Source organism: Indicator indicator, chromosome 1 (assembly GCF_027791375.1).
Source record: "Indicator indicator isolate 239-I01 chromosome 1, UM_Iind_1.1, whole genome shotgun sequence".
Classification (NCBI taxonomy): domain Eukaryota; kingdom Metazoa; phylum Chordata; class Aves; order Piciformes; family Indicatoridae; genus Indicator; species Indicator indicator.
The window spans coordinates 59,140,284-59,166,787 of record NC_072010.1 but is presented as its reverse complement, the minus strand read 5'-3'; the positions used below and the strand labels follow the sequence as shown (position 1 = coordinate 59,166,787).

Below are 26,504 nucleotides of genomic sequence, written 5' to 3'. Positions count from 1 at the left end.
TGAGGAATTAGGGACCAGCATGCACATATGAACATTTTGGAAGTAACAAGCTACTGTAACACCCAGTACAGACTTTGCAAAGAAATGGACACATAGGGGGAGGTGGGGATGGCCAGCAGTGTGATTTCTGTAAAAAGATTGACTTCTCAGCCTTTGTGTATGGAAATAACAGTTTTGCTCACAATGGTTACCTAGGGCATGAGAGTAATATGTTGCTGCATATTCTAACGTCTTTGGCTGTGTTGTTTAAATTTATGGATTTGCAGTTATAGAATGGAACTGAATACAGTAGAATAAAATAAACTAGACTAGACTAGAACAGATGGAAGAGAAAGTTCAAAGGGACCTACCACAATGATGTAGTTCAACTCCCTGACCAAAAGTTAAAGACATTGTTAAGGGCATTGCCCAAATGCCTTGTAAACACTGACAGGCATTGACATTGGGACATCAGAGAAATGTAAATATTTGGGCATCAACCACCTCTCTAGAAAGCCTGTTCTAGTGTTTGACCACCCTCTCTCTAAAAAAAACACTTCCTAATGTCATGTCTAAACATCCCCTGGCACAGTTTTGAACTATTCTCATATGTCCTGTTACTGAATATGCTGGGAGAAGAGATCAGCACCTCCTTCTCCACTTCCCCTCCTCAGAAAGCAATGAGGTGTCCTCTGATTCTCCCTTTCTCCAAACTAGACAAAACTAGGGATGTGAGGAGATGTGAAGGCTGGAGGCAGCCTCAGTTGCAGTGACGATAAGATGGTGGAGTTCAGGATCATGTGAGAAAGTAGCAGGGTAGCAAGTAGGATTCCAAACCTGGACTTCAGGAGAGCTAACTTGGACTTCTTGAGAGACCTACTTTCAGGAATCCTATGGGTTAAATCTCTGTAAGGTTGGGGGGGCTGAAGGCAGATGGTTGGTATTCAAACACCACCTCCTCCATGATCTAAAGATCATTGCATCCCCATGAGTAAGATATCAAGCAGTGGAGGCAAGAGACCTGCACGGGTGAACAAGGAGCTTCTGGAAAAACCTAAATGGAAGAAGGAATTTAAGATTATGTGGAAAAAGGGACTGGCCACCTGGGAGGACTATAGGAATGTTCTCAGGATTTGTGGAGATGCTGCAATGGAAACTAAGGACCATTTGGAAGTAAATCTGGAAAATGGTGTAAAAGGGAATAAGAAAGGATTCTTCAAGTATATGAGCAGGAAAATGAACACCAGACAAAATGTGGGTCCCCTGATGAATGAGATGTGGGTGACCTGGTGACAGAAGATACAGAGAAGGTAGAGTTACTGAATCTCTTTGCTTCAGGCTTTACTGTAAGGCTGGCCCTCAGTTCCTGGTAAGAGAGAAAGTCTGGAGGAAGGAAGACTCTCCCTTAGAACCGGATTAGAGATCACCTAGAAAAGTTAGACACCTATAAATCCACGGGCCCCAGTGGGATGCACCCGTTAAGTGCCTAGGCAGCTGTGTAACGTTATTGCTAAGCAACTCTCCATCATTTTTGATTTTGAAAGGTCTTGGAGAACAGGGGAGGTGCCTGAGGACTTGAGGAACAGCAATGTCACTCTAATCCTCAAGATGGGCAAGAAGGAAGACCAAGGAAACTACAGATTGATCAGCCTTACCTCCATCCTTGGAAAAGTGATGGAACATCTCATTCTGGAGGTTTTCTCTAAGTGTGTGGAGAAAAGAAGATTATCAGGAATAGTCAGCATGAATTTAAGAAGGGGAAATCATACTTCCTCAATCTGAGACTTCTGTGATGGTGTATCTCTCTGGGCAGATGAGGGAAGAGCATTGGGTGTTGTCTACCTCAACTTTAGCAAGGCTTTTGGCACTATTACCTGTAACATCCTCATAGGTAAGTGTGGGTTAGAGGAGTGGACAGAGAGGTGGATTGAGAACTGGCTGAAAGAGCACAAGAAGTGATCAACAGTGCAGGATCTAGTCAGAGGCCTGTGGCTAGTGGTGTTCCTCAGGGTTCAGTACTGTTCAAGGTATTCATTAACAACCTTGGATTGTACTCTCAGCAAGGATTGGATTGTACTGTCAGCAAGTTTGCTAATGATTCAAAACTGGGAGGAGTGGCTGAAACACCAGAAAGTTGTGCTGCCATTCAGTGAGACCTGGACAGGCTGGAGAGTTGGGCACAGGTGAACCTCTTGAAATGCAAAAAGGGCAAGTGTAGAGTCCTGCATCTGGGGAGGAATAACCCCATGCATCAGTACAGGTGGGGGGTTGATCTGATGGAAAGCAGCTCTACAGAGAAGGACCTGGGAATGCAGCTGGACAACAATTTCACCATGAGCCACTGATGTGCCCTCGTGGCCAAGAAGACCAATGGTATTCTGGGTGCATTAAGAATGTGGCCAGCAGGTCAAGGGAGGTTCTTCTTTCCTGGTGAGGCTGCACTTGGAGTACTGCATCCAGTTCTAGGTTCCCCAGTTCAAGAGGGTCAGGAAACTACTGGAAAGAGTCCAATGGAGGGCCACAGGGGTGAGTGGGAAACTGGAGCATTTCTCTTACAAGGAGAGACTGAGAGACCTTCTAGGCCTCTTTAGCCTGGAAAATAGAAGACTGAAAGGGGATCTTGTCAATGTTTATAAATATCTAAAGGGTGGAGGTCATGAGGATGGGGCTGGGCTCTCTTCAGTGGTGGCCAGTGACAGGACAATGGGCAGTGAGTACAAACTTGAACATGGGAGGTTTTACTTGAACTTGAGAAATTTCTTTCCTTTGAGGGTGACGGAGCACTGGAGCAGGAGTCCCAGAGAGGTTATGGAGTCTTCCTTCCCTGGAGGCTTTAAAAACCCTTCAGAACACATTCCTGTGCATACTTGTGTTAGTAAGGAGGTTGGACTAGATGATGGCCAGCAGTGTACTCATGTGGCCAAGAAGGCCAACAGCATCCTGAGGGCAACAAAGCTGGTGAAGGGTCTAGAGAGCAAGTCTCACAGCTGCAGAATAAAGGAGAAGGATGGTTTCAGAGGACATGGCTAGACACCATTCATGTGAATGAGAGTGAACTTTAAGAAAAGGATATGGGCTTCTGTAAAACTGTGTTAGAACTGGGTTAGCCTTTTTTTCAGGTATTAAATCAGAGCTTTTCCAATATGTTATCAAATTGTTTCTTTGAATGCTAAGCAATGAATAAAATTACTGTTTCTAGGTGAAATACTGGTTAAATATAACTTTGCCAAAACCATAATGATCCATGGATTTCCAAAGTCAATGGTAATTAAAGTTAAATAAGGCCCTATTAGTATTTATTAAAGATGTTTGTATGTGAAACATCTGTATATGAGGGAATTTGTTTATGAACAAATCTTAAGTACATTCAAGACTTTTAGTCTACATAGGACCAGTTTATGTATTGCCACATGGTCCTACTGAACTTTGCCATAAATCATTTTTTCTCTAAAGGCCTTAGGAATTTAAATGCTAATAAACTTCTGAACCATGATTAATGCAAAATTCTAGTCCAGCGAGACTTTATGGAGAAGGTAGGCACCATCCACTTAACTCCCAGTTAATGACAATGTAAGTATAGCTGATCTAAGAAGATTTTGAAAATGTTCAGTAGTTTCTAATTAACACCTTCAGAGGACAAATGAGAAATTTACTTTCTTTCATTGCCAGGGGCTTTCAGAGAAGGAAAGTGGTTTCCGAAAAGCCTAGACTTCTGTCTGTAAAAAGTTTTGCTTTTTGCTGTGTAAAACTAAGTGATAAAATAAAGTGATAAATCCATCTAAGTGTTTTGCTGCTCCAGGAGAAAGGTTAAGCAGAAATGTTGCTGTGGCATTGTGACTTTTATTACTCATGTTCCTATAGATGTCCACCACCTACAAGGAAAATAGGCACTGATGTGTTTAGACAAGAAGCACAAAAGGCAACTATTAAAACAGAAGATGATAGTATAGGGTATATCTACTATAGGGTGCAAGGTGCTTCTTTTTTCAAAACAGTATATTGATAATCTTTATTAGTGCTATCATACCCTGTTTGCTTCAAATACACTATCTAATACACTGACTTCTCTGGAAGAATTGGAATGGGTGTAAGAGTGTGGTATAGCAGATTACATTCAGTAAAGTACTGAAAGGTTGTGATATAACTGTATTATATTTTGGTATTGTAGGGTATTGTTACTTATCAGAAACAAGTGAAATACTGATAAACGTATGTCTGTCTACCTTGAAACTCATTTTCTCTGAGAATTGAAATACAGACTATAATTTCTTACTGATTTTAAATAGTCCTCATAGGAGAGGTGCTCCAGCCCTCTAATCATCCTTGTGGCCCTTCTCTGGACACGTTCCAGCATGTCCATATCCTTCTTGTAATAGGGGCTCCAGAACTGGTCGCAGTACTCCAGGTGGTGTCTCACCAGAGCTGAGTAGAGAGGGAGAATCACCTCCGTTGACCTGCTGGCCACACTTCTCTTGATGCAGCCCAGGATCTGGTTGGCTTTCTGGGCTGCAAGTGCACTCTGGTAGCTCATGTTGAGCTTCTCATCCACCAGCACACCTAAGTCCTTTTCTTCAGGGCTGCTCTCCAGCCAGTCCCTGCCCAGCCTATATTGGTGCTTGGGATTGCCCTGACCCAGATGCAGGACCTTGCACTTGGTCTTGTTGAACCTCATGGTTTTGGCTTGTGCCCACCTCTCCAGCCTGTCAAGGTCCCTCTGGATGCCATCCCTTCCCTCCAGCATGTCTGCTGCACCACACAGCTTGGTGTCATCAGCAAACTTGCTGAGGGTGCACTCAATGCCTCTGTCCATGTCACCAACAAAAATGTCCCAGGTCCCAGGACTGATCCCTGAGGAACTCCACTTGTCACTGGCCTCCACTTGGACACGACGGACCCATTGACAGCCACCCTTTTGGTGCAGCCATCAAGCCAGTTCTTTGTCCACTGAATGGTCCATCCATCAAACCCAGACTTTACCAGCCTGGAGACCAGGAGGTCATGTGGGACAGTGTTGAAGGCTTTGCTCAGGTCTAGGTAAATGATGTCAGTTGCTCAACCTTCATCTATTAATGTTGTGACCTTGTCTTAGAAGGCCACCAGGTTTGTCAGGCAGGATTTGCCCTTGGTGAAGCTGTGTTGATTGTACCAAATCACCTCTTCATTATTCTTCTGTCTCAGCAGTGCCTCTGAGGAGTGCATGGAGGATCTGCTCCATGATCTTACTGGGCACAGAGGTGAGACTGACTGGTCTATAGTTCCCTAGGTCATCCTTTCCATTTTTGAAAATGGGAGTTTTGTTTACCCTTTTCCAGTCAGTGGGAACGTCCCCGGACTGCTATGACTTTTGGAATATAATGACAGCAGTTTAGCAACCTCATCTGCCAGTTCCCTCAGCACCTGTGGATGTATCTGATCAGATTCCATGGACTTGAACACTTTATGGTCCTTCAGATGGTCACGAACCTGATCTTCATTCACAATGGGCAGTTCCTTCTTCCAGTCCCTGCCATTATCTTCCATTATTCTGGGAGTGTGGCTGGAGCCCTTGCCAGTGAAGACTGAGGTAAAGAAGTCATTGAGAACCTCAGCCTTCTTCATGTCACTTGTCATCAGTTCACCTGATTCCTTTCTGAGGGGGCCCACAACTTCCCTAGTCTTCTTTTTACCATTAATATACCTACTGCAAGTTTTACTGTTCCCCTTGATCTCCCTGGTTAGATTTAATTCTAACTGAGCTTTAGCTTTTCTGACCAGGTCTCTTGCTGCTCAGGCAGCTTCCTTACATGCCCCCCATTCTAGCTGTCCTTTCTTCCGCTCCTTGTAGAGTTTCTTTTTGTGTGAAAGCATGTGCAGGAGCTCCTTGCTCATCCAGGCAGGTCTCTTAGCGTTCTTTCGTGGATTCATTGTCAGTGAATAGGTGGGCACTACAGAAAGTATACAGACAACTGAATGCCAGTTTCTTCTCTAACACTCATGGCATTAACTCATTTATGCTTAAATGAGTTTCTTCCGTAATCATCCTAATTCAGAAATTTGTCTTTTGCTATGGATTATAGAACTGTTGTGTACTGTACCTTATTACAAGTATCTGTTTTGCCTTCTTTTCAGTAGTTTTAATATTAAACATTGCATCTTCATTTAACAAGAATGGAGAAGTTAAAAATTAGTTTAATCTTTCTGATAAACATTGGAAATATTAATTGAATTGTGGTGAAACACTGCCAGGTGGTTCACCAGTTTCTAATAACTTTGTCAAGGGAATTTCTGCTGCATTACAGACTAAATATGGTAGATGGAAATTCTGAAATGACTGCACTCCTGGTTTTTGATATGCTGCATACCTTATGGCACAGAAGAGGGTTAAGGATCAGGAAATCGTGCTGTTTTCGAAGATCAGGTAGTAAAACAGTATGTGGCCCCTGTCATCCTGTATCAGCATGCTCTGATGTGCTCATGACGCCTGGTGGTGAAAGCTCAGGGTGCGCAACTCACAAACAGGAGTGAGAATTGAGCTAGATTGTATGGTCCTGCTCTGGCAGGGGGGTTGGACTCGATCTGTTTGGGTCTCGTCCAACCCCTGATATTCTGTGATCATGTGAGAACCTCATCCTGGAGGGCAGAGGTAAAAGAAGTGAAATCAGTGGTGAGGATGAGAAAATTATGAGATTCTTTCATCAAACAGAGTTTAATTATGTGGAGGGAAAACCCAGAAAATTATCTGTTCTAGTGAAAAGCTCACAGAAAAAACATGAGAAAAGACCCAGTTGATTGCAGATTCTAGTTTCCCCTTTTACTCTACTTCTTGGGGTTATAAAGTGGAAATTACTTGTCCTTCTGACAAATTACTTACCTATAGTAAAAAAAGTAGAATTATGTACTATATATAATACTGTTGGAAACCTAGACATGTAGTGCAGGTCCCATGCTATTCTGTGCTGGCAAAAAGTACGTTATTTCAAATTGTCTCTACATTTAACTTAACACATACAGGAGTACTTTGCTGTTGACAGATTTAATTATCAGTTTTAAATATTATAACAAACAGTATTGATATCTGTTATTTGAATTAGACATTCAATCTATAGAAGTTGAGCCTTCTGTCTCACCTTTTTCCTGTGTTCGTTGCTGTTCTACTAAGCACTTAGGTCCATCACAAGGACATCTGTTCCCAGTCTACTGGGAGTATTGCTAGTGAAATACTCCAATTCTGTTTCCAGTCACAGGAAATTAAAAAAATTAAAACTGAGTATCATGAGGAAAACAAATACAAAGTTGCCTGAGGCATGCTCTGCTAGTTGGGTGTTGCTGCCTGTGGACCAGGGAAGGTTAGAGACCGTGGCACTAGAATTTACGCACCTGTTTCTATGGTTACTTGTGCCTGGTTTCGTTGGAGTGTTTATTACAGGAAAGTAATGATTCATATTACACAGTGGGGCTTTTTGCACCATTTTTGCGTTAGAATATTTTGCATTTAAATTACTTAGTGAATTTGGGCATTATTTCTAAAAGAGTTTTTTTTTTCCAAACAGTCAATGGGTTATAGAAATTTTTAGTGAGAAATTATTTTTGGGCATGAATTGAAATATATTTCCATGTAATACATAAAGACTTACTGTGGTGATCAAAAGTTAACCTTAAAGTTGCTGAGAGAAATATACAACATACCTGACTTCCATAATGTATTTAGAAATTGCTCTCTCAACACTCAGACCGGTTAGATGAAGAAAACTTTACTTTTCAGTAATGTTACTTTTTCCCCTTTCAAACAGCACTTTCAGAGACTGCAGTGTTTCCTCATGAATGCAACTATTATCAAAGAATATTTTTAATGTATGAATTTGTAAAACAGGGTAAAATGACATGCTAGGATAGCAGTAAAATCAATATATTGGATAACGTGTTATGTATTCAGTTAGGAAGAGAGAGAACTTCATCCCTAATGTGCCTTTTTGTGTTGAAACTTGCATTTTCCCTATGTAAGGCAATATGAACATTTTTGTGGATCTGTATTTTCATGACAATTACAAAATTATGCCAATTAATAAGTAATGAATTCCTTTTTTTGAAAACTGCCTCCTTCGTATCTATGCCAATTTTCATCATTGTGGTTTTTTTTCTGTTGAAGGAGAGCTGTGAATGATGATCTTGATTCCAAGTTCAGTTGTGTTAGATGAGACTGTTTGCCTTTCAAATCTCCCTATTCAATCTCCAGGCAATATTTGAAGGCTTTCACCTTGAAACGTTTGAATCCAAATCACATCGCATCTACCCTTAAACGCTGAGTATAGAGAAGAGCAGAATACTGCCAGAAAAAGCACAGCAGCATTTAATACACATCACCTTCCCAAGGCTGCAGAGTACTTCCAAGCATAAGCAGGCATCCTTGCACATGAAACTAGATGTAGAACTGGAGCCTACCTCAAGTTGCTGGCATGTTGAGGGGATTGTCTTAGATGCACACAACCAGAGAAAATCTGTGTTGGAAGGGACCTATGCAGGTAGTCCAGACCAACCTCTTACTCAAAGCATGGCCTTAATATAGTTATCCAGGGCGGGATAATGGTAACACTTATCTGGCCAACATGTTCCAATGTTTAATTGTTCTCATGGTAGAGACTTTTATCCTGTGCAACTTCCTGGAAACAGTGAGTACCATTCCAGATAGGGGGGAATCCTGTTAATCCTCCTCCTGATCAGCCATTTTTAGATTTGCTGAACATTTAAGACATCCAAGGGAGCCGAGTCAGCTGGTAAGGCAGTACTTAGGGTGCTGAATACAATTGACTAATATGCAGATGGAGGTGGAAATTCAGGCTTTCAGTACAGTAACCCATAAAATCTCTCTGTAGGGCATGTTGACATGCAACTGGAGGCAGGTAAAGTGGTGTATCAAGAAAACAACAAAGCAGCACATCAGCAAAGCTTCCATCCTCACGTGTTCTGTAGCCATACCTACTGTTGGATACTGATAAGAAAGTATTAGGACCTGTCCACTGTTAACTGTATATGAAGGCTGTGCCACTCAGAACTGAAATGCTGTCCAATAATTTGGCTGATATGGGAAGTGTGCTGAGGTATTCCTTTCTATTGTTTTGTGGAAGTGGTTATTCCACTTGATACCATTTGTACTTGAAGCAGGGAGTGTTGTGTAATGTTCTTGTTATTTAAACCATTTTTAAAGTCCTTCCAATTTCCTCCAATTTCCCCCCTCTCCTATTTTCAGCAAATACTGTTACAGGATTTTCAGTGAGTGAAATATCTTTGTCTGTTTGAGAGTCTTAATTCTTACTTCATCACCTGAATTGTTTCTTCCTTTACTTTTTTTTTCTGGTTTGGTTTTGTTTTGTTTTTCCTTTCTGTTAGAAACAGCAAATGAGATGGTGACTACTGTGGTTAAAACGCCTCCCATTGCAATGTGAAACATGAAATGCTAAGTTTGGTGAAGTTAAGTGTATAAATTAACAGAAATCTAGTGCGCCTTAAATATATGTTTGAGAGTATTCTTTAATGAATTAAATAACATTACCTCTTCCTTGGTAATTTCTAAAATTATCTGAAAATCTTAACTTAAATGTTTTTTCCTTTTTCTTGAATATAAAATATTACGAAGGATTAAGTAGTGGTTCTGTAGTAATTACAGGTCGTTTGTAATGATAAATTGGAACTCTGTATGTTGTATATGTGTAACCTGCATGGAATCACCCTCTAATCCAAAGAACCAGCAACAGCTGTGCTTCATTTTAAATTATAAATGAAGTAACTTTGTATTGTCTGTTGTAACATCAAGCAATTTTATTTACATAGATTACAAGATTGCACATTACAACAATAAATTATGCATTATGTAATGTATTACATGGAAATATCTGACAGTGGAAGAGTTCAGTACAATGCCTGAGTAGTTACAAACTGAACTTGTTTAACTTAGTGATGACAAGGTGATACTACATCCACTATAACCATTTAGAGTTAAGTTTCACACACCAATTCTAATTCCATTGGCTGTTACAAATAAATTGCTGTTATTGAATATATTTTTAGTAAGTTACTTCACTGTGAATGAAGACACCTTATCAAAAAAAAGCAGACAAAGAAATGAGCTGTGCCATGCCACCATTCCCACCCCACCTATTGTGCCTTTCCCTCCACACCCCCAAAACCCAGACTTTTAAAAACACAATATTGGTTAATTTTGAAGTGATGCTATCACAATTGCAGAGGGCTAACTTGGAGGTGGCTACCCATTTTAAAATGTAGCACTTTTAGTTCAGTAATCTTTGTTTTCCTTTTAGCTAAACAATACTCACTTTCCTTTGTCTCTTGCATGGACCATCATTTTGCAGTTGCAGAAGTAATTTTCATTAAAGGATGGATAAGTTATAGTTTGCTGGTTGTTGGGTAATAAAATGCTTCAGGTTGAATTTTTAACATCACACAGAGTAAAAGATGGACTTTAAGTAGGTAGGACTTTAAGATGGACTCTTTAAGCCAAGAGTCATCTGTTTGACAGTTGATCCCCAGGGCAGCTGAGGAGTTGCAAAGTTCTGGAGGAATGAGGGGGCTAATGCTTGACACATGAAATCATTTGAGAAATAGTTTTATTTTTGGTAGAACAGTAGTTAGAGGCAGCCTGATTAGGCTTTATCTCTTCATTCTTTTTTCTGTGTGAGGAAAATGTTAAAAGTGTTTGACAGATTGGGACAGGACTGGATTGTCCACATCATTGTGCTACTAAACAAACCTGTAAACTGCAGACTTTTAAGGAAATAGGAAAAGTTTGATGTTGAGCCAGAAACATAAGGGATGTGTGCATACTTATGACTGGGTAGGAGATACATGCCCTCTGTATATGTATGTATGTATATCATGAAGTTCAACAAGGGCAAGTGTAGAGTCCTGCATCTGGGGAGGAATAACCCCATGCATCAGTACAGATGAGGGGTTGACCTGATGGAAAGCAGCTTTGCAGAGAAGGACCTGGGACTGCTGGTGGACAACCATGAGTCAGTGATGTGCCCTCGTGGCCAAGAAGACCAATGGTAATCTGGGGTGCATTAAGAAGAATGTGGCCAGCAGGTCAAGGGAGGTTCTCCTCCCTTTCTACTCTGCACTGGTGAGGCTGCGCCTGGAGTATCATGTCCAGTTCTGGGCTCCCCAGTTCAAGAGGGCCAGGAAACTACTGAAGAAAGTCAGTGTCAGTGGCCAGTGATACTGTAAAATTCCAATATAAGTAAATCTTCTGAGATTCATTTAGGAGTGTCAGGAGGGAGGCTTTCACTTTTTGGCAGCATTCGGTGCAGGGAGACTCGTCTCAGATCTAGCACACTAACAAGACAAAGTAGCATCTTCTTATTTCTTAAACACATGCACATACATTAAATATCCCATAACCAATCACCATATTTGTATATCTGTTGCATGTGTGCGGTGCATCTCTGTGGTGGTCTCTGAGTGGTCTCTGCTAGTATTTGAGGGGTATTGGTACCTTATGGTATCAATAGGACAAGGGGCAATGGGTACAAGCTCGAATACAGGAGATTTCACTTGAACTTAAGGAGAAACTTCTTTACTTGAGGGTGATGGAGCACTGGACCATCCTGCCCAGAGAGGTTGTGGAATCTCCTTCTCTGGAGGCTTTCAAAACCTTCCTGGATGTGTTCCTGTGCAACCTGCCCTAGGCTGCACTCTGCTCAAGCAGGGGCTTTGGACTAGATGATCTCCAGAGGTCCCTTCCAACCCTACCATTCTGTGATTCTGTGATCTGCATTTGCTGGAGATAGAGAGAATTTAGGCAAGGTGCTCCTCTGAGCTCTCATTTTCTGTCGCAGTCTCACCTTCATGCCCTGTGGTGTTTGTGCAGAGTAAGGCAACAGAGGAGGGAAATTGAATCTTGCTCCCCTGATTCAGCTGTGCCCTCTCTTCTAACTTGTTCTTTTTGTGTTATAATGAACATAGCAGAGAAGTAAAAAATTATGCTCTCAAATTCTGATTCCTCCTATTTCCTCCTCTGCATTTATGCTGCACGTAAAATGCCAATGAATGTCAGCCTCCACCCTTAATGCTTGTTTGTAGTGCTACACAAAGTAGCCCCCAGGTAATCTGAAGAATTTGCTAGAGTTGTTGATATGCTTTATTTGCCACCACCACATGAAGAATCCAGTGACCCTGTTGGAATAGCAAAGTAGATTGGTTGTTACTGAGCTTGCTGGTCCCTTCATGTTTGTACCATCTTTCAGCTATCCTGTTTGTCAGAGACTGTGTGGAAAAGTGAGAAACTAAGCTTCTCCTAATGACAGACCCAAGACTACAGGACTCCTTTCCAGAGCAAATGATGATAAATCTGATTACTCAGTGAAAATGTCATAGCACTTCTTTTATTTAGCTTTTCCAGAGAGGCAGCTGGAAAGAAGAGGGACAGAAGGATTCAGAGAACGTTGGAGTCAGCAATAAGAGAGAGAAAGAAATTCCTGAAGGCGCATAAACACTGAATGTGAAGGAGGGCAGCATACTGCCAGATGAAGCACAGCAGTGTTTAACGCACATCACCTTCCCAAGGCTACAGAGTACTTCCAAGCATAAAGAAGCATCCTTGCATGAGAAAGTAGATGTAGAACTGGAGTTTGCCTCCAGGAGCGGGCATACCAAGGAGATTGTCTTAGATGCACACAACCAGAGAAAAGTCTGGGTTGAAAGAGACCAATGTAGATGGTCTGGACCGACCTCTTACTCAAAGCAGGGGTTTTGTTTAGGCCCACAGAGGAAGCTGGAAAGAGGAGGGAAGGAAGGATTCAGAGAACATATTTGGTCAGGAATAAGAGAGAGAAAGAAATTCCTGAAGGCAAGCAAGGAGACAAAGGAGGATTTTTTTACTTGCAGGGACTTGCTGTTCATCCTGAGGTTCTTGAGATGTTAAGAGATAAGCAGGACAGAAAGGACCTAGGAAGTGACTGTGCTATCATCTAACTAAGCTATACTGAAATTGCTTAATAAGATTAGCAGACATAATCAATCTTCTAGCAGATTGTTTTTGCAATTTGGATGTTGATTTCGTAGAGCATTTAGTTTTCAACAAGGTTGATAATGACACAAACTTTTATTAAAAAATTAACAGTCTAGCCAGTCTTCCCTCAAGGTTTAAATTAAACTGTAATGTCTCTCATGGGGTGACTGCCTCAGGTGTTATTACTTCTGTTATGGTTTTGTCTGTATTTTATATTGGGTCATGTCTCCAGTGAGTTAGTTCTTATAAAATGTGGTGTGGTTTGTTGTTTGGGGTTGTGTTTTTTTTTTGTTTTGTTTTGTTTTGTTTTGTTTTGTTTTGTTTTGTTTTTTTTCTGTGAACTTGCATGACAATTCTTTAGAGTATCTAATACCGACAGTTGGTGATTTATCTTTAATGTGCTGGTTACAATTGAGAAAGTGTATCTTCCAGCATCTCAGTGCAGTTATTAGACTATCAGTATTGCATGTGAAAATAAAAAAAAAAATTAAAAAAAAGAACTAATACATTATACTCAGTTAATGTAATGGTGCTAGAGTTAGGCCAAACCTGGTGAAATGAGAAGAATGTAGAGAGAAGGGAAGAGATTTATTTGTTGGTCCTATTTAAAATAGGTAAACAAATGCTAAAATCTTTCATAAGATCTCTTTAGGATCTTATGCTGAACTTGAGGAATTTTGCCTTAGTTATGGTATAGAAAAGTTAGTTATTACCATAGAAAATTAAGATCTTATAGGTTAGAAAATATTTTAATGACTGCTATGTTAAGATTGTTCTTTTGGGATATTTCAGATTAATTCAGATTAGCATCTCTAAGAAAGAGGCAGACTTTCAATCTGTTCCATGCGTAGTTTACCAAGAGGCCATTTCCACAGTGGTGCACTAGCCTGACAGTGATGCTGACCTGTTGTAAATAAACACCAAGGGAAAAGATGGAAGCATATTAGGAGAAACTGTTTGGGGAAACTAGAAAGGGTATTACAAAATAACAAATAGGCCTCAGGTTAACAAAGAAAAGACTGATACATCTAACAACAGTATTGCTGGTTTGAACTTCAGGGGTTTTATGTATCTTAAATGCTTTGTGTTTAATAGCTGTTAGTTAGTTTGTCCACTGACTATGAGTGATGCCTCTTATTTTGCCTGGGAGAGTCATTAAATGAGGGCATGGTTTGCCATACAAAAGCCTTCCAAAGGCTGTCGTAAGCTTGTGGTCATAGAATGTATAAGTGGACTGGCATTCACTGCACTGTGAGAAACAAAATGGGACTTGCTGTATGGATTAAAGAATTCACTGTCCAATGTAGGCAGTAGGAAGTCAGTGACTGTTAAGAGGTTTGGATTCATCTAACCATGAGGCTTCTAGTCTGCAGTGCTAATGTTTCATCTTTTGCAAATTTTTATAACATGTTTTGAAGGCTTACAAACTGTAGTGTTAGTATCTGGGGTAGTGCATTCAGAAAAAAAAAGCTAAAAAAACTTCATCAGTAATTCTTAAATTTCAGTAGACATGATGGAAAAAGGATGAAAGATTAACTTCAGCTATTTTAGGTAAGATGTCACCAGATGTATTTAAATTTCACATATCTGTATTCCTTTCCAAGTCTAAGAACAGGTCACCGTTGACTGTGAGCTTGGAATTTCAGCCCAAGGCTTTTTTCAAATGTGAATGAAACTCACTGTTCATTGCTATTAATGTGTAACTGCTAGCCTGTGTTTAGTAAGAATTAGATTTTTCATGGAAGTAGCAGTAGAAGGCAGTATCAAGATTGATACTAAAAAGTACATTCTGATTTTCACATTAAGCAGGATATGGTCCTGCCTTAAAAATGCTTCCAGCAGCAAATAACATCCCATATACCAATACACCGTATAAATGCATTAAAGATTCACCACCATGTCCGCTGCCAGCCAGATGACAAACACGAAAAACATTTAGCCAAAGCATTCCCAACATGCAAAGCACAAAGAGCCAGAACCTCCCCCCAGATGAGTAGTTTCTACATATGTAATTCAGGTGCCCTGAGTTTCTGTGGTGATCCACTGAAAGCCTCCGTGACAGGGAGGATGTAGTGGTGGAAGCTGGACTAACGTCACAATGAGAGAAGTGAGGTGGTGGAGCAGCCTGACTGATGAGAAAACTGGAAAGGGTCAGGACATCTTTGTTTGTAAGGGGAAAACAGCAGAGCTGCTTCAAGCATGCTGCTCCTATTGTGGAGAGAAAAAGCAATTTCTAAAAAAAAGATTTAGCTTTTAGTGAGTACTTAACAGGTTATTCAGAGAAAGGTGAATACAGGAACTCCCTCACAAGTTCATGCTCAGATCTGTATATAGCACAACTCCGGAAAACTGTTTTTTTTCTGTACACAAAGGGTACTTTAAGAGAAGAAAGGTAAGTTTCAGAATTCTTCAGCAAGAGAAAGACCAGTCAACATCTTTGTTAAGATCTGCAATTGAAGGACTCAAATTGCATGTTGATACAAATCTAACCTGAAGTTTGTTCACTGAGAGGGAACACGGGGAGAGGAAAGGGGGTAAGAGATTCAAGGTGGTGTTAGCTATATAGAGAAACAACATGTATCTGCTTCAAAGTTACTGAATTTAATCATTGAAATATCTGAGTTTGTTCAGCCCTGAGGAGTTATTGATTAGCTCATACTTAGGGAACTTAGTCGACTTTCTTCAGGAAGGACAAGTTAAAAACATGATGGAAAAGTTGCTGTTCTGATGTTTATCTGATTTACAGTCTTCCTCCTCTTAATTCTTAGACTGTAAACTTTAATGCATTAGAAAACTCTCCATCTGAAAATAGCGTTGAAGTTCTCTCTCCTTTATTTCTGGTTTGAAAATCACTTACGGTATATTTACCGTATGTCCTTGCTTTGTTCACTTCTGCCTTGAATAATTTTTGCAACTGAAATAAAGCTTTATCAAAAAAATATGTACTTCTTCTCTACACAATATATCTTGCTATCACCTAGTGCAAGGAATGATAAATTAGGATAGTGTGTGTCATTGAAAGTATTAGATTAAAACAAAACATCTTGTCTGTGCATTTAGGATTAATGAAAATGCTGAGACATTTAAAAACAAATTCAAATTGACTTAAATAACTGTCACTGAGATAAGAAACAACGTGTATCGAGCCAGGAATCACATAACTGACCAGTAATGTCCTCAAGATTCTTGAGACATGACAAGTTTTTTCCCAGTTTTACCTATGGAAAGTAAATGTCTAATGCTGTAGTTTGTATCTGGAAGAACACTAGAGAAAAGGAACCAGTGAATGTATAAGGCAGCGGAGGGTATGTTCAATCTTTTGGCAGAAACCTCATTGGGAAACGGGTGTTTATGTATGCTAAGAAATGTAAATTTTTTTCTGTTCAATGGCTGAAGTTAAGTGCATGGCACTATTAGCTGACTGATGGGGTAAAAGACTTAATGATTGGGTGAGAACTTTTATCCTGGCCCCTCCACATTCAGCAGCTGCAATTTTGTCTGAGATCCAGGTTGTACCAATACCTATGTTAATTAAAACACATTTATGTTTTAAAACCTATCTCTTGTGCTAAAATTTCTGTCTTATGCTACTGGGAAAACTTTCTAATGGACAGAAAGTCTAACAGAAAGAAAACACTTAATGAAAAATGGTTATTGAATCTCCTTCATCACCAAAGAAATGTTTTTATAGTTTGCGATGTAGGACCTGTGTTGCAGGGAACTGTAAGGGACACGAGGATATTGTAGCATACAGACTGGAGCAGTGGTTGAAAATATTGTAGTATAGAGGAAACTGAGCTTGGATGAAGTCTTCTCCATGCTGCCTTTTAGGAATGGTCTTTGGATTTGGGCTATCACCAAAACCATGTTCAGGAATTATTTGAGAGAGCTTAGTTGAAGGAGTCTAAATCAGAGCCAGAGAACACGTAGGAAGGCGTATGTGTCATCAAAGATCCAGTGCTCAGTGTTCTTTCCTGAATTTATTTTATTTGGTAGTGCAAAGGTATTATCAGAATCCTTGTGCTAGACAATGGAGTGACAATAATATCAATTTTAAAAGTTCACCATGCACATTATTAATGAAGTCTAAAGAATGGTCATTTTGAAATAGCAGAGTTGCTCAGGACATGTCCAAACAAACTTGAAACTTTGCACTGTGCTGAAATGGTGGCTGTTGTCTAGTGTTTCTGAAATGGCAAGGCTTTTCTAGAGCATGAAGAATAATTGGAAACTTGCCAAAAATGAATATAAAATTATACTGCTGTAGTTGAAGCTGCTGAACAGTACAGAAATAATTGAACAACAGAATACTGAATTGCTAGCAGTGTGCACTTAAGTTCCTGTGCAAGTGTTTTGTAATGGCAATATAGTGGAAAAGTGAGTCGCATATTATTTTTTTTTGTGTGGTTTTCAGATTTACATTGAAGTGTAAATAGGAGATTTCTTTATAAGTTCTTTTTGACACAAGCCTAGAATGAAGCTACCATTTCTTCACCCAGAGGATCTGTTTATGTTTCCAGCGTATTGTGTTGCAGCCACTGTTCTGAGGGCATCTGCTGGATTCATGCGGAGTGCATGATTCCTTAGCTGACCAATTCCTTAGCAGTCTGCGTAGAGCAAAACAGTATCATTCCACATGTGCCAAGAACAACATCCTCAGATTGGCACCCTTTGATTGGAACATGCTGCAGAAGCCACCTCCTTGACATGCTGGCACCTCTTACTGGGAAAAGATTTTAGCTTATATATGTGGTTGTATTTTACTGGTAAAGGGATTGATAGCAAAGAGTATAAAAGACAGCCACTCTGAGCAATAGTGACTCTCTCTTGGGTTAGGGACTTAGGTAGGAATGGCTTCAGTTAGGGCTGCTAGGGACTTCTGCTTCTGTTAGTTCGCTACTTCTTCTCGCAAGGGCTTCGGTGTGGGGGTGCTGCTAGGAATATGCTCAGGACTTTGTCTGTTAAGGGCTTCCAGGACTTCTGCTCTGTAAGTGGGACACTGAGACTGTAATGCTGGGGATTCTACAACATGGCAATAAAGGACTTCTGGGAGGACTTGAGATCCTATGCTCTCTGCATTTCTGGAATCTGGTTGCTATATGGCAGCAGGGTTCATGCCTTCATTTGTCACCTAGTAGCCCCTGAATCAGAGGGAAAGGAAAAACAACATATTGTAGTCCAGGCTTTTGGAGTCTCGCAAAAGTGGCATTTTGAAAGTGGTACAGAGAAGACATCTCCTTCCAAGAAATTTTGTTTATGATAATTATAAATCCTGACAGGAAACCGACAACAATTAACCTCTTAGCTTTTCTCTATCTTGTAGGGTGATAGCTCCTATGTAAAGGATCGTTGGTGTGTGTTTGATGGATTCATGGTCTTTTGCCTTTGGGTGTCACTGGTTTTGCAGGTAATTATTTCACTTTCCTTTTTCAATGAATAGTTCCTTAATTGTGAAGAATATATAGCACAACCAAATAATTGCAAGTTGTGGAAGTATAGTTATACACAGGTCAATTTTTTTTAAAAAAAGCTGTGCTGAATTCAGAAGTGTCATAATCACAAATTGCAGCATGTCTGCATTAGTAGTAGAATTTATTTTGTTTAATTTTACTTATTGAGAAGTTACGCGTTCATCTGTTACCATAAACCCTTTGCATAGTCAAAGCAACAGAGAAGGAGCTTCAAAGCACCATTTGTATCTTGTTCTATATGGCAGTTGTGCTCCTTCCATTAAATCTCATGGTGTCTAGCTTGGGAAACTAAAGGAAGGACGATTTCAGTGGTAGATGTTTGCCATGTAACCATATTGACATGGTGAGTTATGGCCCACATCTAACAAAACTTTTCCAAAGTTCATGTTAAAACACAATGGGGAAAAAATGGAAACAATTTGATAAATTTTCTTAAAGAACGTAACTTGGACATGTTGCAAAAAAGCGTAGGATGTTAAGGTACAAATCAAATTATGTCCTGCAAACCAATCAAACCATAGCCATTTTTTTGGGTAAGATCAGACTGAAGACTGCAAGACTGGAGCTGCAATAATATAAGGATTGTAGAAGTTCTGTACTGACTGCTGTTAGGTATAACTTAGCCACTTCAGACAAGTACAAGACACAGTGTAATATGTGGGGGAAAGTTCGATACATCATGTACATGTAGAATAGAGACTGATCATTATAGATTAACACCATAGATACCCAGTTTATGTATTACAAGATTCCCTCCCCATTTCCTTAGTACTCTGAACAAATACTAAAGTAAGCAGTTAATCTTAGAGAATGAGAGACAAGGATTAAACCAAGACATTTTCACCCAGCCATTAAGCTAAATAGTCTTTATGGAATGCCTAACCTTTCAATGTATTAAGGAAATGTTCCTTGTTCTGTGGCTTGGATGGAATTTTTGTTACAAGGGAAAGTCTATGATGGGAACATACAGAGTTTTCTTATCCACTTGGAATTAAATGGAGAATTTATAATCATGTTACAATTCATAAGGCATTCTGTGTATATGTACTTCTATATCATAGCAAAAAACTCAGTGGTTTGCGTCATTAACAGATACTGATACTCATATTTGGAAATATAAATTATTAACTTTTAACACAGTTGTGGTTCACTTGTGGGGTAGGACTAGCACAGAAGTAGGAAGCTGTCATAAGCTTGCACAATCTTCTTGAGTAGAGAGAGAAGCATTATGAACATAGGCAGAGTATATTTTTGGAATTTCATTAGGATAACTTAGAAATGGATTAAAAGATTTAGCAAGACCTTTCTTTTAAAAAGCCCAGTTAAAATGAACCATAAATAAACCGAGAGGATTAAAATAAAATACATGGATAGGATTCATAGTTTTAAATGTTCCGTAAATAAATAGAGGAACAGGAGAAGGTCATCAAGAAAAACTTCTGGGTTGTTTTTTTTTTGTTTTGTTTTTTTGTTTTGTTTTGTTTTGTTTTGTTTTGTTTTGTTTTAGGTGTTTGAAATTGCTGAAATAGTTGACCAGATGTCACCATGGGGCATGTTACGGATTCCACGACCACTCATTATGATTCGAGCTTTCCGGATATATTTTCGTTTTGAGCTGCCAAGAACTAGGATAACAAATATCTTGAAGTAAGTAAGGCTGTTATCTGAAGAATAATGGGAAATTTCAGTTTTGACTTAGAAGACTAACTGTGCAGCTCAGAAAATATCCCTTTATGCTTATTGGGAATTTTCTTTCTTAGTTCTGGACAAAAAGTCCTTTCTATTCTCTATGTTTAAGGAATCATCAAGTTTCTTAGAAAATGATCCAAACTGTCAAATATTTAAATAAGTCTAAAAGCATTCTGCTAATAACTATAGCCAGCTATTTTCAACCCGATGCTGGTCTTTATTTGCTATTAACTTTACATCACAATCATATCCTGGGTGTATAATGCACTATTTTACAAAAGGTAGACTTTTTACATTTTAATTGCATATTTCTCCCTACCTTTTGTAGCTTACAGCTGGTTTAATTACTCAAACTTACGGATTTAGAAAAAAATCATGGCTCTCTTTTCTATCTCCACACAGAGTGAGAGATCAGTTTTAAGGACACATTTTTCATAAGATGAAATAGTACTTTCTCTGTGTGATCAGATTTTCTATTCTGGAGCTTTCCAAAGAGTCTCACATTGCCAGTGCCTTCAGTGTCATATTTATCTTTTTGCCAGGCGTTCTGGAGAGCAAATCTGGAGTGTTTCAATTTTCCTTCTGTTCTTTCTCCTCCTGTATGGGATCCTGGGAGTGCAAATGTTTGGAACTTTTACGTACCATTGTGTAACTGACGACACGCAGCCAGGGTAAGTTAGCCTGTGCAGGTGTGATGTAGGGCCATTCTTTCATCACATGTATGATTGTAGTTAGTATCTGTAAAATAGACTTAATGTGTTAAAAGCAATCTATCAAAATACACTATGAAAAATTTGGGGAAATAAAATGTTAGATATTATGAAATTTTATCTGACAGATATATTACAAATTGTGGCATTTTTCTGCAGTCTGGATTAGGGCATGATTGCCTGTAGAGTAGGGGAGTGAGAGAGAGCAGAAGTGCAGAGAAAGCTTTAAGAGGGGCATTGCCACTTGTGGCTGATTTGAGTCACAGGTGATTCATCAGCTTTCACTATATTCCGCTATCTTTTCTCAGGATGTCTGAGTGTGGAGCCAGATCTAAAGTACAGGGTAGAACTAATGCCAGAATCTCATGCCCTTTCTGGATTAAAAGGTTGCTGTGTCCTGATGCTCAGATTTAAAGACCCCTTTTACCCAGCCTTTGGAAAATACTTATGATCAAAATTTTACACTAGCAGTTGAGTAAACATCACCTTTTTGGTTCAGCACATACTTAATCACAAGATTAACTCAAAGTGGTTTCTTGCCACTGTGATGGCTGGTAAAGTTACAGGTAAGTATACATTTATATGTCTCTGCTTACTGCAGGAAAACTGAACTAGATGACCTTTAAAGGTCCCTCCCCACCCATTGTATGCTATGATTCTATGTCCTGTTGAACTGAGGGCTTGACTGTGTGCTTGACCACCATGATATTATGTCTATTCTATTACATCTCTCTTTTAATTTTGTTCCTGTTTCTTTGGATGAGGAAGTGTTAGCTCTGTGTTAAAGATTTTTCTAAACTAGGGCTTTTAAGCTATCAAATATGAAAAGAGGCTATTAAACATAGAAGACAAAAAAAGGTTATAAAATTATTTGAGAATACACTTGACATTATATGATATTTTGTTAAATGAAAATAAATCCTTTTGGATATTTTCTAATTTATTTAATGAATGCTATAGTAAAATATGTAGCTGATCTTCACTAGACAGGAAATGAGATATTTAATTATGAATTTTCCTCTTTTTAAAGAGAAAATCTTTATAGCACAGATTTTTTTTCCAGTTTCCCATAGACATGGTGGAAAAAATAAGTCTTAGTGAAAAATTTGTTTGCGACAATGTGAAAATTTGTGATTCTGTGATTTACTCATGTTTGGAAAAACAGGAAGTGGGATGAACAATACAGGAAAGACAAGGCATCATATAATTGCTTTTCCCTGAGATCAGTAGAAAAAGATAAAGTAGGACATAATAATGTTTGCAATATGGAAACTTAAGTTTAAAAGATTAAGTTTGCCCATAAAATATGTGTCTAATTTCTTGCATGTGTTAGGTACTTTCTGAGTGCTGCATTTTTTTTTTAAAGATTTACAAAAACACCTCAATTTTAGGTTGTTGAAAGACTGAGTTACAGGAAAAGTTGAAAGGGTCAAATACCCAGTGTACAAAATAAAGATTAAAACATGTTTAAAGTGAGTTAAAATTGGAAAATCCAAGTATGCAGAATCAAGGAAATTTTACACTTGAAACTGAATGTCTAGCCTTAAAAACCTTTTTCTTTCAGTATCATCAAGCATATATATATTGGGCTGTTTAAAATTTAGAATTATAATTTAACTTATTTGCTAAGTATCTGAGATAGGCACCTTCAGAAAATAATTACTTTTGCCATTTGCAAACCAAACTTCTAACTTTAATAGGCTCCTATGGTTGTGTATGAGGACTACAGTTACACTGAAAGACACTTTCCCCCTAGAAGTGCTGCTCCTTTATTCTGATGGATCATGCTTACACAAAGGAAAATATATTTTGCTCTTTGTTCCTTGACCTGTGAACTTATACCTTACTTTTGACATACTGCTCAGTCCTACTCTGAAAACACTCATTTCCATTTCTTGTCTGTAATACTCATCATTATACGTTGTGAACACTTTGATGTACCTGATCCTTGGTTTTTAATATTTGAGGAATGCAATGCAGAAGCTTTGGGTGGAGCTAGGCTGTGCCTTCTTAGTGAAGGTCAAGGCTGACCTTTACAGAGCTGACTGTAGAATTTACAAGAAAAAACACCATGGACTTGGAAAATAAATACAGAGAAAGAAATAACAGTTCTGGTGTCAAAAGTGGACAATTGATACACAGATGTTGCTCCAAAATGCAGTTAGAAATGGGGCAACATGCCACTTCTGAATCCAGGAGAGTTTATTAGCTGAAATGTAGTGCAGCTCAAAAGCATGAAAATTGCCTACACAAATTTTACTTTTATGTTTGAGGTCAGTTTCTCAACTTCATAATGAGGATTAAACTTCCTCTCAGAAGTTTAGCCTCTCTGTCTGTCTGTCTCGGGTGATTCTGTTCAGGGCAGTGGAAAGTGGCCAAAGCTGGCTGTACTTGGCCTTGAATAACTTCAGTCTAATGAGCCCCAGCTGTAAATACTCAGTATTTCAGCTAACCAGATCCCAGGCTCCCAAATCAAGGTTAGAAAATGGAAAGCACCCAATTACTGGCCACCTGGGAGAACTTTAATTTTAGATGATTTGCCTCATATTATGCAGAATTCTATGGCAAGGGTAAAATCTAGTTATTGAGGTCAAGACTTAATTTATTTCAGAAATTTTAGAAATTGCTTTTTATAAATCTGGCACCTTCTGAACTATGAGTGAGGCAAGTGTCTTTTGAAAATGGCACCTTAAAATCTTGCTTTTCCTTTTAATTTAAAAGATGTGGCAGTCTCATCAGATACTCATTGCCTCTTTGACTGCTGCAGGTTCTTTTATCTTTCCATCCTTCTGGACGCCCACACTTCCTGACCTCCTGTCTCTCCACCTCCTCAGCCGTTTTCTGATACTAACTCTGACAAATAGAAATACTGAAGTAAGCTAATTGTAGTCTGAGTTTTTCCTTCTATTTGTGAAACCACCAAAATCTGACTTCCTTCCAAAGACTGAAAAGGGTTGTTTTGTTGTTTGATAATAAATCTTCCCCCCACCCCATTCTTACAATCACCTTTATTTTGCTAGACATTTTTTCCTACAGGGAACACTGTCTTCTTCCTAAAGCAGTTTCTCACTTAGTATTCCCTTGTGATTATTACTTAACCTTTTTTGCAGCTATGCTGTCACAGCTTTTCTCTGATGATTTCTCCAACCAGTATATATTTTTCCTGCTAGTAAGTGTTTTATTACATGGATTTCCTTAGTACAGATCTTTTTTCATTGCTTGAAAGACTCACAGTATGGTTGGAATGCAATGTATATATAACTCAATTATCTAGGTAACTCCATACATTATAAGCAGTTTGGCAGGTTGTTTTGTTATATCTGAGATTAATTTCAAAGATTTGAATGAATATGGTGAAAATAGGTTGTATTCCTGAATCTGCTAAAACATACTCTTGGGCACCTTCAGTATACAAAAGGCACTTCACAAGGACAGGAGAAATTTTTTCCAAGCAATTGTTCTGGCTGTTAAAGTATTTTATATATCCTCACACATCAGCTACTGCCTGTTTTCTTTATTACCAAGATGGGTTTGACGACATAAAAATGCTTCCATATCACATGTTTAGATTATATTTATTCCACAACAGTAGATTTTCCTTTTGTGATTTTCAGTTTGTACTGGACCTAAGGGAAAGGAAGCCTCATCAGAAGAAAGGCTAATATGGCTAATTGCCATAAAATGTAGTACTTACCTATTTCTTCTCCCAAAGTCATTCTTTAAGGGTAGGGTGTAGACTGATTATTTCTATAGACCTGGCTGCATCATCACCATGACAGTCAATTTAAATTCCTTCTTTGCAAGGTCTCTTGTTTAAAGTAGGAACTAACCCAGGGAAATAGATAAGAAAAATAATTACCAAGTAATAGAAAGATCTAAGAGGTTCTTGGTCATCTTTCCATCTGTCTATTGATAAGCCCTGAAAATGTCAGAAAACAGCTTCAAAGACTCTAAAGCTAAAAGTTCACCACAATATCTAATAGAGGAAATAAATATGATTAAAAAGAACAAAAGGCATTCAAGATACTGTCTTAGAACAGCAGCAGGAAAATGACAGTGAGTAATTGGATTTCTGAGAATGGAAAAAATCAATGACCAAACTTGAAAAATCAACATAACGGGACTTCTTTAACAGAGTGTGTTATTGATGCTAATTGAACAACCAGCAGTACTTTAATATTGCCTTTGGAATTTATTCACAGTTTTTCTTAAGGTTAATATGTCTCTAGTACAAATTCTTCAGGGACAAGAGGAATGGAAGAATTCTTACTTTTCTAGGCCTAATGTTGTTTAGATCCAAACCAAAATCAAGAAAAATATATCAACAATTTAAAAAGGAAGTAGTTTAGTCTAAATAGGATCCTATCAAAAGGTTGGAATAGAGTGCTGAGGTTATGGTCAGTTGTGGTGGCCAAGGGCAGAGAGGTCTTCAGAAGTGGGACTCTATTCAATTTCACAAGGCACATGATTCCTGAACAGAAGTCCCAATTTTGTACAGAATTGTTTTACAGACAGTTATTCAAAACAATTAGACTATTCATTGCACACAGGCTTTCTAGTGTTTTTGTTTGTCCAGTTGCCTTTTGAGCAAGAGTCTTTTAAGGAAGGTCTAGGACAGAGTGATGGGAATTCAATAGCCTCAGCTCTTGGTGCCTCAGTAATGACACATGAATTTCTGCATTAAGATATGGAGCTGTTCAGGTTTACACAATTCTTCGTCCCAGTGCAGACATCAAAGCTTACTGAACTTCTGCTCAGCCTGTCAACCTTTATGGAATTTCTTTACTCTGGCTAATAAGTTCTTTTGAATGAGCTGGAGTGGATTTACAGATTATTGTGAAGTTGGCTAAGTATAAATAACAAGAATTTGAATAACATAACTACTATGTCTCTTCTTTGCTGTATGGAAACTTTTGTATTTATCCACGTAATTTTTACGCTAGAATCACTGTACAAAACTGAGGCCTGGTGAGTACTGAACTTACTTCAGTAATGCTTCAGGAGGCCAGGGAACCAGAAGTCAGGACAACCACCAATATATCATAAAATTGAGGGAAGGGCCAGATATCACTCGAAAAACATGGTTCTGAGTGTGATCTCCACTGAGCCTGTCAGATGGGTGATCAGATGCTGTTTCCTTTCTTGAATAGAACTGGCAGAGCTGCACTTTATATTGCAAGAGGAAGCCAAACAACTAATGGAGAAGACTGTGGATGTCCTGACATTCATAGATTAGATAGCAGTTATCGCTGAGCAGAGCATCTTCCTTTGCCTGGAAATACTATGAGCAGGAGTAGCTTCTGGATATGCAGGCAGTTACAAGAAATACTAAGAAAGAAGTTCTAAAAGGTACTTCAGCCCTGTTTCTGTGGATGATCTCATATGTTATTTTGAAATCCAGGTGACTGTTTCCAGTTTTGTAGTACTTTCTGGAAGCTGAGTGTAATGTCTAAATTTGATCCCTATCGCAATCATTTTGATTACTGCAATTCAAAAAGGTCTGGGAATATTCATTCCAAGATACTTGTGAGCAGACTGAAGCTGTCATCTCAGCTATTTTATTATTTCCAAGAACTTGTGGAAGGTGGGTGAGGAGATGGGAGGCAGGAAGGTAGCAGGAAGATAGCATAAGCTTAAAAAGGAGCAAAGGATAAG

The 26,504-nt window shown here is 38.9% G+C and overlaps 1 protein-coding gene across 2 annotated transcripts in view; it reads left to right on the top strand.

The window, feature by feature from the left end:
• Positions 1–26,504, top strand: part of NALCN (sodium leak channel, non-selective) — a 217,427-nt gene that overhangs the window by 4,336 nt on the left and 186,587 nt on the right. For both annotated transcript variants that reach the window (XM_054400249.1, XM_054400241.1), the window contains exons 3-5: positions 18,303–18,386; positions 19,958–20,097; positions 20,682–20,810. In XM_054400249.1, coding sequence (XP_054256224.1) covers positions 18,303–18,386; positions 19,958–20,097; positions 20,682–20,810 — 353 coding nt within the window. The remainder of the gene's footprint in view (positions 1–18,302; positions 18,387–19,957; positions 20,098–20,681; positions 20,811–26,504) is intronic.